This window comes from Borostomias antarcticus, assembly GCF_949987555.1.
Source record: "Borostomias antarcticus genome assembly, chromosome: 14".
Classification (NCBI taxonomy): Eukaryota; Metazoa; Chordata; class Actinopteri; order Stomiiformes; family Stomiidae; genus Borostomias; species Borostomias antarcticus.
Genome location: NC_140247.1, coordinates 18,688,393 through 18,706,686, shown reverse-complemented (window position 1 = coordinate 18,706,686; position 18,294 = coordinate 18,688,393). Strand labels below are relative to the sequence as shown.

Here is an 18,294-nt window from a genome sequence, read left to right as displayed (position 1 = left end):
GAAAATGCATGTTTAGTCCTGTTTTAAGGTTACTTATGATCATATACAATGGTTCAGATCAAAACGTTGACAAAACTAGCACTTTTGAGAAAGTCTGATAATTGCTCTACCACCGTTTTGGTCATACAATGGATGTGGGTGGGCACCTTGAAAAATCATTCAAAAAAACATGTTAAACTCTCAATTTCAAACTACTCCTTTAAGGTTAGGTTTAAGGGTAGGCTTAAGGTTAGAGTTAGGGGTCAAAGATTATGTTTAGGGTTAGGTTTACATTTTATGGTTACAGTTAGGTTTAGTGGGCCCCACAAGGTAATACTGTAAATGCTAAACTGTGTGTGTGCGTGCGTGTGTGTGTGTGTCTGATGTTAGGAGCAGGCAGCCACACAGTGCAACGGAAGAGCAGTGGCCCACATGTGCGACCTTGTAAAGTTCAGCAGACACAGAAACACTGCTGTGGAAGACATATTAACAGCAGGGCTCTGCTGATGAATATTCACGTTACTCACTCCTCTACATCCACTCATCTCATGAATAAAGATGAGCTTAGCGCTAGGCAAAATAGTCATTTCCACAGCACGAAGCAAAAAACAAAAACATGCATCTTTTACATGCCCAAGGTTACGATTCAAGGGGACGCATCACTTCCCAGTAGACTATGGGGTGAATTCACAAAGGGATTGCACAGGTTTTTCTGCCGCTATTCCTGTGCAAATAACCCCCAAATAAACCTTGCTATTCACAAAGCACTCGCTGTTATGAAATACCGTGCTAACTGCGTTGCCGTCATCTTACCGTTTCTGTGCGCTTGTGTTATTTGCGGATATTTAAATGAGGTAATATGGGCGAAACATGTGCCCATTTATATGCAAATGAGCCTCAGTGCAACAGTCCAATTCACAAAGATCGGCGCTAATTGCCACATGCAGTTATAGTGATTATTTGTGTTCTTCAGTTTGTGATAATTGAAGCGCATTGATAAGGGCCATGGCCAGCGTTTCCAGTGATCATGGAAGCAGAGGTTGCCAAATTCCCAGGGTTGGTGCACGACAGCTAGCCTACATTATTAGGAAGAGCAGTCTGTGCGGAATGATGCAAGACATGGATGACAATCCCTGGTTACTGGGTAAGATAATAAAGTTGTTTTGAGAAAACGTTTGTGCTGTAATATTCATTGTGAATGTGTGGGGGGAAAGTATGTGCTTTGGTATCATAGGTGACGGCAGCTATCAACTCCAGCCATGGCTGATGACTACAGTGCGCAAGTCTACCAACGTTGGAGAGGTGGCGTACAATCGGGCTCACATCAGAATGTGCGGTGTCATCGAGCGCACATTTGGCATCTTAAAAAGCCAACTTAGATGCCTGGATCGTAGCGGTGGGGCAATGCTATATAATCCCCCCAAAGTATGCCAGATCATTGTACTGTAGTATCCTCCATCCTGCACAACATTGCCATGAGAGCCAGTCTGCGCATGGATGTGGGTCTGCATCCTGAGGAGCACGGAAATGAAGACTCTGACGATGACCAGGACCCACCTGCCCACCTGCCTCATGTGCGAGCAGATGAGGGCAGACATGTCAGGCATTATTTCACATGATTTACTTTGCTGTCTGCAACAAAATAAAGTTGTCGAATTATATTTTTTGATACTTTGATCAAATATACAAATAGCCTAGGTCTACATCATTAGGCCTACAACCAAACATTAAATGAAAAGTAAGAAAAATAGCCTACGCCCAACTTCGGCCTAAATATTCAGCACCATGGACAGCTCTGCTCAAACTAATTTATTTTGAGATGACATGACAAACAAATGCAATGACAAAAGATACAGTGAGAAAAACAGGATATTTTTGGCCCGGGAGTTATTGAATGGTATTTTCTCCTTTGTTCTCTTTTTCAAATCATTCCACCTCCGTTTGTAGTCCATAGGCTACTATTGTGTCTGGTGTTGATAACACTGGGTTCTTGTGAAACCTTTTGTGACACTGCATTTTAAAATGAGCTAACCAAATGAGGCTTGATTTGATTTGAAAGCAGTGTACTGCAGCTAACCATTGGTGTTCGCTGGAGAGATGGCCGAGTGAACGATGATAGGGTGATGGATGACATAGTGAGATGACAGAGTGAGAGATGAAAGGGTGAGGGGTGACAGAATGAACAATGGCAAAGTGAGAGATATCAGGTGGGAGAGATGACAGAGTGAGAGATGACAGAGTGAGAGATGACAGAGTGGGAGATGACAGGGTGAAAGAGATGACAGAGTGAGAGATGGCAGAGTGAGAGATGACAGAGTAAGGGATGACAGAGTGAGAGATGACAAGGTGAAAAATATGACAGAGGAATGAAAGTGAGAGAAGGCAGGGTGAAAGAGATGACAGAGTGAGGGATGACAGTGAGAGGGATGACAGAGTGGGAGATGACAGGGTGAAAGAGATGACAGAGTGAGAGATGGCAGAGTGAGAGATGACAGAGTAAGGGATGACAGTGAGCGATGACAGAGTGAGAAATTACAGGGTAAAAGAGATGACAGAGTAAGGGATGACAGAGTGAGAGATGACAGTAAGGGATGACAGTGAGAGATGACAGAGTGAGAAATTACAGGGTGAAAGAGATGACAGAGTGAGAGATGACAGGGTGAAATATGTGACTGAGTAAGAATGACAGAGTGAGAGATGACAGGTTGAAAGAGATGACAGAGTAAGGGGTGACAGAGTGAGAGATGACAGGGTGAAGGAGATGACAGAGTGAGGGATGACAGAGTGAGAGATGACAGAGTGAGAGATGACAGGGTGAAGGAGATGACAGAGTGAGGGATGACACAGTGAGAGATGACAGGGTGAAGGAGATGACAAAGTGGGAGATGACAGGGTGAAAGAGATGGCAGAGTGAGGGGTGACATGGTGAAAGAGATGACAGGGTGAGGGATGACAGTGAGATATGACAGGGTGAAGGAGGTGACAGAGTGAGGAATGACACAGTGAGAGATGATAAGGTGAAAGAGATGACAGGGTGAGTCTGGGCTGTGTTAGCTGGACCACATGTGCAGCTAATTACCCTGTGTCCTTATCCTTCTCCCTGAGCTGAGAGCTATCTATGGAGCCAGTGTGTGTGTGTGTGTGTGTGTGTGTGTGGAGACCTTGTCTCTCAGCTATCATGGGAGACCCACTAATGAGGCTTAATAAGGATGGCAGATATATGCTTACACTGATGATACAGTAGTCTACAGAAGTACATTTGACATTAGATTTTACAACGTACACTGGTGATCACAGCGACGACTAGAACTAGGGTAATGACAAAGGCCAGGCTGTTCTCAGTTTCTGCTCAAGTACTCCAAATGGTAAATGGACTACACTTATATAGCGCTTTTCCACCTTAGAGGCACTCAAAGCGCTTTACAATGGCCTCTTCACCCATTCACACACACATTCACACACCAATGGCAGCAGCTGCCATGCAAGGTGCTAATCTGCTCATTGGGAGCAATTTGGGGTTAGGTGTCTTGCTCAAGGACACTTTGACATGTGGACAGTCGGAGCTGGGATTCGAACCACTGACCTTTCGATCACTGAACGACCTGCTCTACCAACTGAGCTACAGAAGCCCCTCCACAAAATGAATGTTTTGCACACATCCCCTGGTCCTGTGAGTGCTCCCCACACATACAGTAGTTATACCCCACATTTGTGTGTGTGTGTGTGTGTGTGCGTGTGTATTTGAGTGTGGGTATGTGTGTGTGCGTGCATGTGTGAGTGTGTGTGTGCGTGTCTGTTTGTATGTGTGTGCATGCTTGTGTGTGTGTGCGCGTGTTTATGTGTGTGTGCATGCTTGTCTGTGTGTGCGCGTGTCTGTGTGTGTGTGTGCATGCTTGTGTGTTTGTGTGTGTGTGTGTGCATGCTTGTGTGTGTGTGTGCATGCTTGTGTGTTTGTGAAACACCAAGCAGCATTAAGCCCCAGGGTGTGACAGACCATGGCATTAGTTATTAAGGGTGACCCCAGCGCCAGGGGCTCCCTCCAGCCCAGCCCAGGGCGGGGAACGCCCGGCCCCACGCACGTGACCCGCTCCTCGGACACACACTCCCCAGATACCGGCTCACACACCCAGAGCCCTCACAGTAAAGGTTATACACCAGACAGACGCAGTGAATTCAATTATCTCTGAGCTTCGGAGAAATGACCCTAGACTTGAAATGGAAACGCATCAGTCAACCCCATTGTTGCTAATAGTTTGCATGTTTGGACTGTTGTGTTGTGATTATAATGTATTATTATTGTATTATTATTGTCTTGCTGTTTCTTGTAAATTATCATTTTCCAGTATATACCTAGATGTAAGGAGGGCTCCGTTGGAAAAGAGACCTTTGCTTTAATTGATTCCCCAGTATAAATAATGTTCAATAAATAAAAAGAAAATACTATTTGAAAGAACCAATCAGCATTCAGAGGGCAGACAGGAACCCTCCAGGTATTTCCTGAGACCATCTGGAGGAAACCAGTGTTCTGGCATGAGATAACCAGGACTGAGTTTAGAGGGCAAGGGGGAGGCTCGGAGGATGTGTACAAGTGTGTGTATGTTTGTTTGTGTGTGTGTATGTGTGTGTGTGTATGTGTGTCTGTGTGTGAGCATGTGTGTGTGAGTGAGAGAGAGAGAGCATGTGTGTGCGTGTATGTGTGTCTGTGTGCATGTGTGTGTGTGTGTGCATGTGTGTGTCTGTGTGTGTGTGTGTGCGTGTCTGTGTGTGTGTGTGTGTGTATGTGTGTGAGTGTGTATGCGTGTGTCTGTGTGTGTGTGTGTGTGTGTGTGTGTGTGTGCGTGTCTGTGTGTGTGTGTGTGTGTGTGTTTGAGTGTGTATGTGTGTGAGTGTGTGTGTGTGTGTACAAGCAGGCTACTTTAGAGGCAGAGAGAAGGTCTGGGTGATGGATGGTGTGACTTCTCAGACTCAGCTCCTGTAAACTGGCGAGAACTGATGCAATAACCTTAACTGTGGACACCGGGCCATCAATAACTCTCTCTCTTTCTCTCTCTCTCTCACACATATACACACACACACACTCTCTCTCTCTCTCTCTCGCTCACACACACACACACACATGCTCACACACATACACACACTCTCTCTCTCTCTCTCTCTCTCTCTCACACACACACACACACACACACACACTCACACACATACACTCTCTCTCTCTCTCTCTCTCTCTCTCTCTCTCACACACACACACACATACACACACACGCGCTCTCTCTCTCTCACACATACACGCACACACACACGCTCTCTCTCTCTCTTTCGCTCTCTCTCTCTCACACACACACACACACACACATGCACACACACAGACACATATAGTTGGGAGCCTCTAGAAATTATCCAGGCCTTGGCATTTCACCATCGCGGTATTTCACCATCGCAGCATTTCACCATCGCAGCATTTCACCATCGCGGTATTTCATGGGGAAGTCCCATTGTAAATCTCGTGAGATTTCAGACAGCCGTTATTTCAGTTTAGTGATGCACCACCGCCAGGTGGCGTCTTTGAGCAGATTTAGCAGGCTGGGCTCACAGTGTATTTCTCCCATAGTCTACGAATGAAGACTGGTACTAGTGCAAGTGGCTTTGTTTTGTGTATCTATTTTGATGTATGAACAGAGCCTTTTTTTGCAAATAAAAAAAACAATAACACAACATTGACCAACAGCATCTTATTTCAAAATACTGTGCCTGTATCATGTTGCCTGTGTCTGAAATGAATGAATGAATGATTTGATGACCCCACGCAGCACACCTGCAACCCCTCAGTCCATCAGGTGAATTTCAACATGAAAGAAGTTGGGGTTTGTGACGCACTGCTATGCTTGTTTGCTGTGTAGATCCAGTCATATCAGGAGCGGGCATCTCTTCCTGTTTATACCGGTGATTTAAAACAGCTGGTCAGTTCACCCCAATAAGAATAGCCAAGCGAAGGAGGACAGAAATTAAACCACTACTGCTGGTCTTGAAACAACTGTGCTAGCCTACTCGTCCTGATGCCTCGTTCCATATGAGAACACTATTAGGTCCAATTTCGTACAGTAGATCAGCCTGCGTCCACTTAATTGGTAGCTAACTGGTACAGTAGGTAACTAGCTAGCTGACCCATGACCCCTGACATCTGACCCCTGTATCACGTGGATGGTGTTTGTGTACGGTGCATGTCTAGCCTACAATAGAGTGCCTAAGCGGAAGCAGGAAAAGCCGTCCCATGGGACCTTTATTCTGAAAAAATATGTACGGTAGTCACTGGTGATAAACAAATAATTTATTGATCCCGTTTGAATTGTGCCATGACCATCACATATGATGTTCGTCAATATAAAACATACTTTTGCAAGTCAAGAAAGTTGCAGTTTGTCATAATACTGCAAAGTTATTCCAGAACGAGTTAAAAATGATTAAAAGAGGTGAAAAAAAGTCTGGCCATGTTGAGAGCTGCAGGAATGTGAAAGGAGAGTTAGTTAGTTCTGTAAGAGCTGGCATGCGAGATCGGCTTGGTTTTGGTGAGTGTTAAACCAGTGTCGGCTAGCTAATATTAGCTAACTTGCGGGTTAACCGGGATGATTAAAACGTATGCTTTAAATTGACAAACATCATATGTGATGGTCATGGCACAATTCAATCATGATCAATACATTATTTTTCTCACGCCATTCACTAACATTCATATTTTTTTCTGATTTAAGGTCCCATGGCGGTTTTCTCTTCCTGCTTCAGCTTAGGCACTCCACTATACCACAATACAATGCTGTCATGTTTTACCGAAGGAGAAGAAGTGAAGAAGACGGTACAGTAGCTATCAGTGGCTAAAGCAGTTAGCTAACGTTACGATAATTCCTGTAGCTGTTTTGCTGTTAATGCAAGTTTGAATTTGTTTCTGTTTCCGTTCCGTGCCCGAGAAACAGAAGTTGAACCAACAGCATCAAAACAGCTACAGGAATCATCGTTGCAACGTTAGCTAACTGCTTTTTAGCTACCGTTAATATTATGGAAGCTGCTGTCGTGAACTAACTTGCCATCACAGTCTTATCGTGCAGCTTCACAGCCTACTATTAGCAGACAGCACTAAAGTTGACAAAACCCCACTTGCACATCATTAGAATTCCAACCATTTATATGGGATTTATCATTCAACTAAACATGGAACCTGAATACTACCTGATATTTCAACCTGCTGCCATCAGTGCTCCTGAGATGATGAGGTGGGGGGGTTGTGAGATCATAAAAACAATCCAAAATATCCTATTAACTATAATTGTTAGTAAGGTAAAAATAGTATTTACATTAATAATAATACAGCTACTGCTATTGTAAAATATTACAATAGATTGTGTTCTTTTGTTGTTGTTGTTATGCCTATCAGTGCGTGTTGTTGTTGTTGTTATGCCTATTAGTGCGTGTGCGCAGGCATGCTTCAACCACCTCCGGGTATAGAGGGGGTCGCAAGTCTCTGGCACTGTTATTTTGGGGGTCGCGGGCTGAAAAGTTTGGGGACCCCTGGTTTACATGATACTGGGCGCGTCTGCTTGCTTGTGTCATTGAAAATCCAACGCAATGACATTCCATGTAGTGTCCGAAAACCGTTAAATCATTCCCTATGTAGTTCACTATATGGGGAACACTACATAGGGAATAGGGAGTGAGTGAACCATTTCGAACACATCTCTAGTCAGCTCCGTTAGCTAGCTTACTCGTCCTGATGCCATGTTCCATATGAGAACACTCTGTTAGCTAGCTAGCTAGCTAGCTAGCCTACTGTGTTAAACCTCTACTTGTCCCGAAACCTTGTTCCATACGAGTTAACAGATATAGACCCGACGGCAGTTACAGAGATAGATACTATAGATAGATAGCTATGTTCGTAATAATTAAATTACAACCTGATGGAAAACAAGGAGTTTGAGAACAAGGTAAGCTCATTTCATGTGCCAGGCAAGGCTACAGCGATGGGTCAGTGAGTAGTATTACTTCTCCCTCTATGGGCATGAGAGCGGTGGTGCGGAATGCCGCAGACGGTGCGTTGAGATCCCGCGGGTGAGATTACTACCCCCAAGAGCTCCCATCTGTACAGAAGCATCTGAAGTAGCCACGGGGAAAATTAATATGTCTGTGTGTGTGTGTGCATGTGTGTGCGTGTGTGTGCATGTGTGTGCGTGTGTGTGGCGTGCATGTGCGCCCGCATGTGTGGGTGCATGCAGGCTTGTGGATGTGTGTGTGTATATGAGCACATCTGTGTGTGCGTGCATGTGTGTGTGTGTGTGTGCGAGCGCGTGCGTGCATAAGTGTATGTGTGTCATTCCATTGGTTCCTGCCTCCTTCAGCAGCCTAGTAGTGAAGTGCGGCTGCAAATACCAGCAGGTTATTTATCTGTGCTCTGCTCACACACACCACCCAGAACGACCGCCGGGAAGTCTCTCTCTCTCTATCTCTCTCTCTCTCTCTCTATCTCTCTCTCTGTCTCTCTCTCTCTCCCTCTCTCTCTCTCGCTCTCTCTCTCTCTCCTGCTCCCTCTCTATCAATCTGTCTGCATTCGCTATCTCTTTCTCTTTCTGTTTCTATATCACTCTCTCTGTCTCTGTTTATCTGCCCTTCTCTCTCTATCTCTTTTTTTTTACTCTTCTTGTTCTTGCTCTCTTCTTCCCTCGTTCATCTGATAAGGCCTGTTTTCTGGGCTGGGATAGGAAAGGGATATTCATCATGTTTTAGGTCCACAGAACAGCTTAATCTCCCCCAGAATCAGTCCTCAGAGGTTGGGGTACATTTACTTTTCTGCTGCATTCAACACAATAAACTCAGCAAAAAAAAAACTAATAAACTGAAAACTCCACCTGTCTCCATGTGAAAGATTGCAGGTGGGAGTTGAACATCTTCGAATGGAAAGTGCACTTTTTCACCTTTAAAATGTAACTTCATACCTAATAAAATAAATAAAAGTGATACGACGGCAGCATGCTGAGATCAGCCTAACCTTCTTTAGGATGGCGGTGAGTCTCTCCGTCTCGCAGTCGATGACGATCTGTCCCTCCTTCCGCTTGTCCAGGTCCTGGAACACCTTGAGGAAGGAGGCCTCCGTCATGCTCTCCACATTGACGGACGTGACCCGCCAGCTTCGCTCCGCCGCCGTGTCCAGAACCTTCTGGAGCACCGCCAGACCTGGGGGGTGGGGCAGTGAGAGGTCAGAGGTCAGCTAGGACGTTAGCAGTTAGCACAGTTCAACTCTGACTCTGGCTGTGTGTCCACTCAATATGCCAGATCTGTGGGGGGAAGGGGGGTAGAGATGTAACGGTATGAAAATTTCATATCACGATCATAGTGACCAAAATTATCACAGTTATCAGTATTATCGCGGTATTATAAAATATGCTGAAATTTTTCTAAAACTACTGATACACGCTGAAATTTGTTTTATATTGAAAACCACAGATAAAATTAGCAGCACTATGCACTTTTTGTTTGCATTAACTTTAAAAGAATGTGTCTTGGAGACCGTTGCTAACTTTGGTTGACGCTGGACCGTATTTAGTGAGTTTTGCAAAAGCGCAGAAATCAAACACGGTTTTAATGATAATTTTATCATGATCAATTTAATTTAATTGTTTTGTGGTTTATCATTACCCCGGTTATTGTTACATCCCTAGGGGAGGGGGAGGGGAGGGGAGGGGAGGGGAGGGGAGGGCAGTGAGAGGTCAGAGGTCAGCTAGGACATTAGCAGTTAGCACAGTTAGATTCTGGCTGTGTGTCCACTCAATACCTTTATGTTATAAAGTTGACCACCAGAAGGTGTGTAGGGGTTTATCATACAATAGGCTACAACTGTAGAAAAAGAGCATCATTTCAAATAAGCAGAATAGCCAGTTGGCGAGAAGCTTATCCAACTGACACTTTCCTGTACGTAGATACCAGAGACCGTCAATGCTGCTGGCATGTTCAGGTGCGATTTCACAGCCCTAGCAATGCTAAGATGAATAACCAATCTCGTACACACACACACACACACACACAAGATGGCTGCCACGCCCTGGCTGCAGGTGCAAGCCCTCTCTGAACATCTAACTCCACACTAACTCACACCTGTGGTTACTGCCGTTGTTAATGTAGCCAGTTGCAAAATGCTTCACACGCATGCACACACACACACACACACACACACACACACACACACACACACACACACACACACACACAAAGCGCCATCAAAGCCACTGTAGAACCAGGTTCCTCCGATACACCAATTACCTGCAGGCCACTCCGTTATTCTGTCACTGCTGACTGCTAATGGACTAACGCATCACAGGGAGGACGAGTGGGTAGCAGCCAATGGGCTGAAGGCACCATGGCAGGACAGGAAAATGAGAGCCCATTGATCCTGGCTGCACATTTACACAGCATCAGACCAATCTCATCCTCCCCAGGACTGCGGCCAGACGCTATTCCACAATGTAAAAAAAGTGTGTAATGGCGGCGGAGTGGCTTTTACCAGATAACAGCCCTTCTGTGATCAACAATGACTTTCTGGATGATATATTTTGGACGTAGTCCCGCTCGTACGATGTAATTAGTTAGAAGTAAAAGCCCCCCCACGTCGGTAAATGTTAAATGGACTACACTTATATAGCGCTTTTCCACCTTAGCGGCACTCAAAGCGCTTTACAATGGCCTCTCATTCACCCATTCACACACCAATGGTGGCAGCTGCCATGCAAGGTGTTAACCTGCTCATTGGGAGCAATTTGGGGTTAGGTGTCTTGCTCAAAGACACTTCGACATGTGGACAGTTGGAGCTGGGATTCGAACCACTGACCCTTCGATCATTGAATGACCCGCTCTACCAACTGAGCTACAGCCGCCCCGTTGGCTACTGCAAACCTTATTTTATCTCTCTCCCTTCTTTTGTCTGTGTTCTCTGTCTTCTGGCCAACTGTGTTCTATATTGGTCGGTCTTAGTTTTAGTTTCCTGTTGTTTATGTTGATCCAAACCCACCTCCGCCTTCCTGCCCCCCTCCCTCTGTGCCTGTTTGCAGGAAATTAAATCTTGGTTCTCCTCTAACTTCCTCAAACTTACCAGTGATAAGACTGAGGTCGTCCTCATCAGCTTTAAACCAGTGGCGGCTGGTGACTCCATTGACTTATGCTAAAAATGTTAGCGGTCTAAAAGTCTGCGACTGTTGCCATTCTTTTTTTTTTTTGGGGGGGGAGGGGGCGACAACGACACTGTACAGACTTATTTATAATAACGATAATGAGTGTTACCTGCATCTTTAGCCTGGCTCATCTTCTACTGCAGCATTGCTATCAGAGCCAACAGCGTTAGCATTAGCAGTCAAACACGCTGCACTGCTTCACGTTCACTGAAGGTAAAACTTGTGTTTCGTAGGTTGCTGGTATTACCCCCTTGGACACAACTAACTTTTTACATAAGTTGCATTGCACCGTCTATACATTTGTATTAACGATGCAAATTAACGATGTATTAACCACCACTCCTCACACTCACTGTGGTAAATCTGGAATGTGATTGGACCAACAAAATGTCAATATTTCAATTCTGTTCAGACAGGGCTTGAGGACAGTCCTCCGATGCGAATCATTTTCAGTGTTTTGGCCAATCACAAATTAGCACAAAAAAAGGCATTACATTGATTTAATATAAAAGAACCCGCCCTAAAGGAGGACTGTCCTCCCTTCCATAAGATATGTATGGCTCCTCCAGCTGCACTTTTAGTAGATGTCACTGTTGGATCTTGAGAATTTCAACAATGGATTTTTACTACATTTATGAACAAAACTGAGATCATATTAAATATTAATTATAAATAAATAAATGCATATATTTCTATTTTAATCCCTCTCTTCTCTCCAAAAACTGAGGAGGACTGTCCTCCCCTACCTCAATGGACGAGCCTCCTCTGCTCTAAATCCATCCCCACCAAACATCCCAGTTCCACCCTCACCATCGACAACTCCTCTGTTTCCCCCTCCCCTCAGGTTAAGAGTCTGGAGCTGTGTTCGGAATCGCTCCCTATTCACTATATAGTACACTATATAGGGCGTCAGCCATTTTGTTTGTATGGTCGGAATTCTCCACGGAATTTCCGTTCCCTATATACAGTAGTCCACTATTTATTACCCACAATTCACCTTGATTTGCAGGGAACAGTGCATGTACCCTACATTTTCTTCGTTCCCTGGTAGTTCACTACATGGTCAACCCTATATAGGGAATAGGGAGTGAGGGAATGAGGAAGCGTTTCCGAACACAGCTTATGTTTTACAGCTTTTGGAAATGGATATTGTGAAATGATCAAGTGTCGATCCTGACAGCATTCCAAACCCACATCAATAACATTATACGGTCCGCCTACTTCCACCTTCGGAATATCAACCGCCTCCACCCATCCCTCACTCCCAGCAGCGCCGCCCTGCTGGTCCACCTACTTCCACCTTCGCAATATCAACCACCTCCACCCATCCCTCACTCCCAGCAGCGCCGCCCTGCTGGTCCACACTCTGGTTACATCCCGCCTGGATTACTGCAATTCTCTTCTCTTTGGTCTCCCCCAGAAACTCCAAATCCATAAGCTCCAACTTGTCCAGAACGCTGCCGCCCGTATCATCACCAGAACACCATTCAGCAGTCACATCACACCCGTATCATCACCAGAACACCATCCAGCAGTCACATCACACCCGTATCATCACCAGAACACCATCCAGCAGTCACATCACACCCGTATCATCACCAGAACACCATCCAGCAGTCACATCACGCCCGTATCATCACCAGAACACCATCCAGCAATCACATCACACCCGTATCATCACCATCCAGCAGTCACATCACACCCGTATTATCACCATCCAGCAGTCACATCACACCCGTATTATCACCATCCAGCAGTCACATCACACCCGTATCATCACCATCCAGCAGTCACATCACACCCGTATCATCACCATCCAGCAGTCACATCACACCCGTATCATCACCAGAACACCATCCAGCAGTCACATCACACCCATCCTCCAACAACTCCACTGGCTCCCTATCAAATTCAGCATTGACTATAAAATTCTGCTCCACACATTCAAGGTCATCCATAACCTCCCTCCTCCATACCTCTCTGACCTCCTCCACATCAACAATCCCCCCCGGACTCTCAGGTCTGCCTCTGCCATCAGCCTCACCGTTCCCCCAGTCCGTCTGTCCACCCTGGGGGCCAGAGCCTTCAGTCACTCTGCTCCTCGCCTCTGGAACTCCCCCCCCCCCTGACATCAGGAATACCGGCTCCATGTCCATTTTTAAGTCCCACTTGAAAACCCACCTTTTTAGACAGGCCTATTCACTCTGATTGCTGATGTTCTGCTGCAAACTCTTACAATTCTTAATTTTGTATCATTTTTTTTTATTTTGTATCTTTTGTCTATTGTATATTTTATTGTCTTTTTTATCCTGTACGGTGACCTTGAGTGACCTGAAAGGTGCCTTATAAATAAAATGTATTATTATTATTATTATTATTATTATTATTTTATGCTGCGATTTTGGTCAGGTGTTGCTCGAAAAAGAGTTCTTTGATCTCAAGCTTCTTTACCTGGTTGAATAAAGGTGAAATTAAATGCTTTACTGGCACGGTGAGTGTATTGTGAACACGGTGTCCACTAACCAGACAGAAACGTCGGTAACATGCTGGATGCTAGGGATGGAACAGTATGAACATTTCATACCACAATTTTAGTGACCAAAATCCCCTCGGTTATCGGTAATATCACGTTTTTTTTTTAAATATGCGGAAAATGCTCAATAAGTACTGATAGACAGTCTGGAATCCTTTCAACAACTTTTATTTAAAAAAACACATAACAGGGAAAGCCAGGCCTCAACGGTTGAAAGGGCATCATGTCCTTTGCTATGTGATATAGGAGGGCTGCAGTGAGGTATTTGGCATTTTTGGATGTGGGTGTGTAAACGTATCATTTCCTCTGAAGTGGAAACTGGGAATGACGTCGGACTGTATGTCTATGGTAGCTTATTTACCCTGGTTATTCAAAGCAGGGTAATCGAACACGGTTTTAATGATCATTTATTTTCAAACGGTAAGACTAATCGTCAAGAATTTTCACCGTGGTTTACCGTGACACCGGTAACCATTTCATCCCTGCTGGACGCCTGCGAGAGGGAAAGCAGCTTTGGGAGGAAATATCTCCGGAGTGCTGAGGAGTGGTTTATAACGCCTGATGAATACAACGTCTCAAATCCCCTCGCAAATCTCCCGGAAACTTGTGAAAGTGCCTCCTCCGTCTGCGATGCGCGAGAGGAGACTTAGGGAAAGCTCCGTCAAGCCCCTGTCAGTCAGACTCTGTCGCGTGACGAATGCGGCCCGGGCTGTAATGGACGACCTCTTCGGCGGAAGGGATTCATGGCGCCCACCTGTCATTTACCCTCGGTCATTAGAGAGCTGTGGTGACGGATGGGATACGCAGCTAAAACGGACGTGGGCCGTAAATCAGGAGAGAGCCTGAGGCGGGACTAGAGAAGGGGGTATCAGGACGCCGAAGGATCCAGTACTGCTCAGTGGGTTCTGTGGTGCTGGAGAACATGGCCAGACTCACTTCTCTGTCTGCTCAGACTCGGGACAGCTCCTAGGGGGATGAGGTTGTCCTTGGTGATGACAGGTTTGTTGAGAACAGGGAAATCAATGATGGGACGTGAACACAGGACGGTCAATCAGTTGAATCACTTGGTGAAAGGCCATTGGGTCATGTGGAGAGTGGATAACTCCCATTGGATGAGAACACAGGACAGTCACTCACTTCCTGGTGAAAGGCCACTGGATCATGTGGAGAATAGATGATACTGCATCAGTCCCTGGTTACTGAGTCAGGTTTCAGCACCACGGACAGCTCCACAGAGCTGCTTCAGTCTGTTCAATGGACTGTAGCATTAGAGTCTGTTTCTTTTGTATAATCTTCCTTCCTTCCTTCCTTCCTTCCTTCCTTCCTTCCTTCCTTCCTTCCTTCCTTCCTTCCTTCCTTCCTTCCTTCCTTCCTTCCCCCTCCCTCCCTCCCTCCCTTCCTACCTCCCTCCCTCCCTCCTTTTCTGGTGTTCCTTCATGTAATGTGACCAGGGGGCTTCTGAATCCATGTCTGACATGCCAGGTACCTTGCTGGTAAACAAATGGTTCCAAAGTGTCCAAGACGGAATATCATAATGGCATCTGGCCGTCATAAGCACTGTTATGGCCGTAGGCAAGGGAGCACATGGAGGTCTGGGAATGGAATGGGGGAGAGCAAAGAGAGGAAATACATTTTGGAGGGAAAACTATTTACTGAATATTGTTTATGTTAGGTTTAATGGACTTTCAGATTTGTTTTGCACTTTCACAGCCGTTTGAAAATAGAACATGAAGCACTTGAAGTTAACTGCTGTTTCCCCGATGCAGAATGAGACAGATGCTATCTTTGGTGGAAAAATACAACCAAAAATCCCTCAGAGAGCAATAAAATGACAGCTAGTCCCTTAGATTTACCACTCTGCTCTCACTCCCGGGAAAACACTTTCAATCTAATATTTATCGAAAAATTCTAAGTTCTAAAAAGCCAACAGATACAGTAATATAAAAGCTTTTTGGCCTCGACTGAAATATGTGTATTCAAGACAAATTCCTTGGTGAAGTAATGCATGCGAGCCAGGGTTCTACATAAAAACCCTTCTATAAACAACAAGCAGCTTTAACCAGATCGATAAAGACGCACACGACCTTAGCAGTCACAGGTGTCTAAGTGCCCAATTTGTCCGAGACGTTCGGAACACACAACCATGATAAACATAAATGGACCACACACACACACACACACACACACACACACACACACACACACACACACACACACACACACACACACACACACACACACACACACAGCCTCCTCTGACTCATGCACACACAAAAAGCCACAAACACTGATCTGTCTTAGAGGCTTAAAATAACCCGGTGGGACCGGGCGCTGCTGAGCAGTATCCAGGCAACAGGGACTGGTGACATGGATTCCAACAGTCTCCATCCCACCACTCCATCACACTGAGGGTAATGACCTCCCTCTCTCTCTCTCTCTCTCTCTCTCTCTCTCTCTCTCTCTCTCTCACACACACACACACACACACCACACACACACACACACACACAGGAACACACACAGGAACACACACAAGCACACACACAAGCACACACACACACACACACACACACACAAACGCACGCACACACATAAACACACACAAACGCACACACATTTCCACAAATGCACACACACACACACACACACACACACACACACACACACACACACACACACACACAAACACACATATTCACACAAACGTACAAACACACACACACAGGCACACACCCACTCACACGGTGGTAACGACCCTGCAGTCTCTGACTGGCCAATGAAGACATCACAGGAGATAAAACCTCATGTGTGTGAACTGACTGACTGACTGACTGACTGACTGACTGACTGACTGACTGACTGACTGACAGAGAGACAGCCAGCCGAGGGCCATCAAGCTGGCTTCACACTGCTGCTCTGACTCACACACATATACACCAGCACATGCAGATAGCCACACACTGCACTATGTACAGTACACACTCTGGTTTAGACACACACACACACACACACGGACGCACTCACGCGCACACACGCCAGCTCCATAGTCATGCTTCAACACACACAACACCTGGGACAGATGGCACATCATTATGGGAAGGTTACAGCTGATTGGTTAAAGAAGACCAGGGGGTGGGGGGGGGGGGTGAGGAGGGTGAGGGGCAGTACATCACCCCTGGTGTTGACAGGTGCGTCATTCTCTGGCTGCGCTTTTATGCAGCCATGGTGAAAGAAGCTGCTAAAATTGTACTTGGCAATATGTTTTTCCGAGGTCCCTGTCCAAGGCGGTGTGTTACAGAAGGCTGGGCAGCCGGCTGGCGGCTACACACGCGCACACGCACACACACACACACACACACACACACACACACACACACACACACACACACACTGGTACCACTGGCTGTGTGCCTCTCTCCTTCCAATTGTGTGATTTATCTCGTAGGCTGCACCTACTCAATAATTCCTGGGCTAAGTGTGTGTGTGTGTGTGTGTGTGTGTGTGCGTGTGTGTGTGCGTGTGTTTGTCCATACTAAGACGCTGGGGGTGTAAAATAGAAGGCTTTTCACCGAAGCACAATGGCTACTTTTGACCCTGTTGGTGTCGCTATGGCAATAGTAGAGTGACTAACTGTGGTTGGTATGACGACTGGTAACGACTCTAGGCCTCTTAACTGCCTTGTCATTTGGTAATTGACAACGCTTTTAGAACAGTCACCTATGCAATTTGCAATTCAGTACTGAGCAGTATTCCCCCTTGCATAATTTATCTAAAATTAATCATGCATGTGCAGTAGCTTGCTCAGAAGAGCATTGCCATCATCATCTGCGATTGCTCTAAGCAGAGTAGGATCGTCCTGCTGGTGGGTCTGGTCATTTGTGGGTCTTTAGGTGGCTGTACATGCCGACCCTTGATCGACAGATTATGGTTCTTGTCATAAAACACCATGAAATCTAAAGGCAGATTTTCATACCACCAATTAGCCTTGTGAGACCATCCTGATGGTCCTGTCGCAAGCTCACGTCGTTACTGGCAAATCAGTCTGGACACACTCGATAGAGAAAACTTTGAGCCCAATCGGAAAACGATCTGGCCAATCAGCAGTGGTCCTGAGCAACTTGAAATACAAACCACTACGCTGGGCGGGTTGATTGTTTGTCGTTTGGGTAAGACTGATTCGTCCTCTCCCCCCAGGCTCGGGGCCGAGGGGCTATCCTTTTACCACCCCGAGCCTGGGTGAGGGGTCACCTGGGCTATATATCCGTGCACACCTCCAGGAGCCATGTCACCGTTCCGTCATCCAAAACCGTCAGGCCATGCATTCCGTAGGGTGTTCAATATATCGGACAGTCCTGGATGACGTGGTCTGAGGTTTGTTCCTCGGCGCCACACTTGCACGCCGCGCAGGATACCAGGCCCCATCTGTGCATTGATGAGCAGACGTGTCCGACGCTGGTCTGGAGGCCATTAAGCCTCACCCACCCACATCCTGAATTAAATCACGGAGTCTGGAGGTGTTTGCCTCCCACTCCGCACGCCAGGTGTAGTCCGCCCATCCTGCCTCGCTGATGTTAAGATCTC

The 18,294-nt window shown here is 46.1% G+C and overlaps 1 protein-coding gene across 1 annotated transcript in view; it reads right to left on the bottom strand.

Annotated features, from left to right (window-relative positions):
* The window catches only part of gria1a (glutamate receptor, ionotropic, AMPA 1a), a gene marked incomplete at both ends in the record, with an annotated part of 92,436 nt that overhangs the window by 53,148 nt on the left and 20,994 nt on the right, over positions 1 to 18,294 (bottom strand). Inside the window, 1 exon segment of the mRNA XM_084448900.1 lies at positions 9,008 to 9,192. Coding sequence (XP_084305026.1) covers positions 9,008 to 9,192 — 185 coding nt within the window.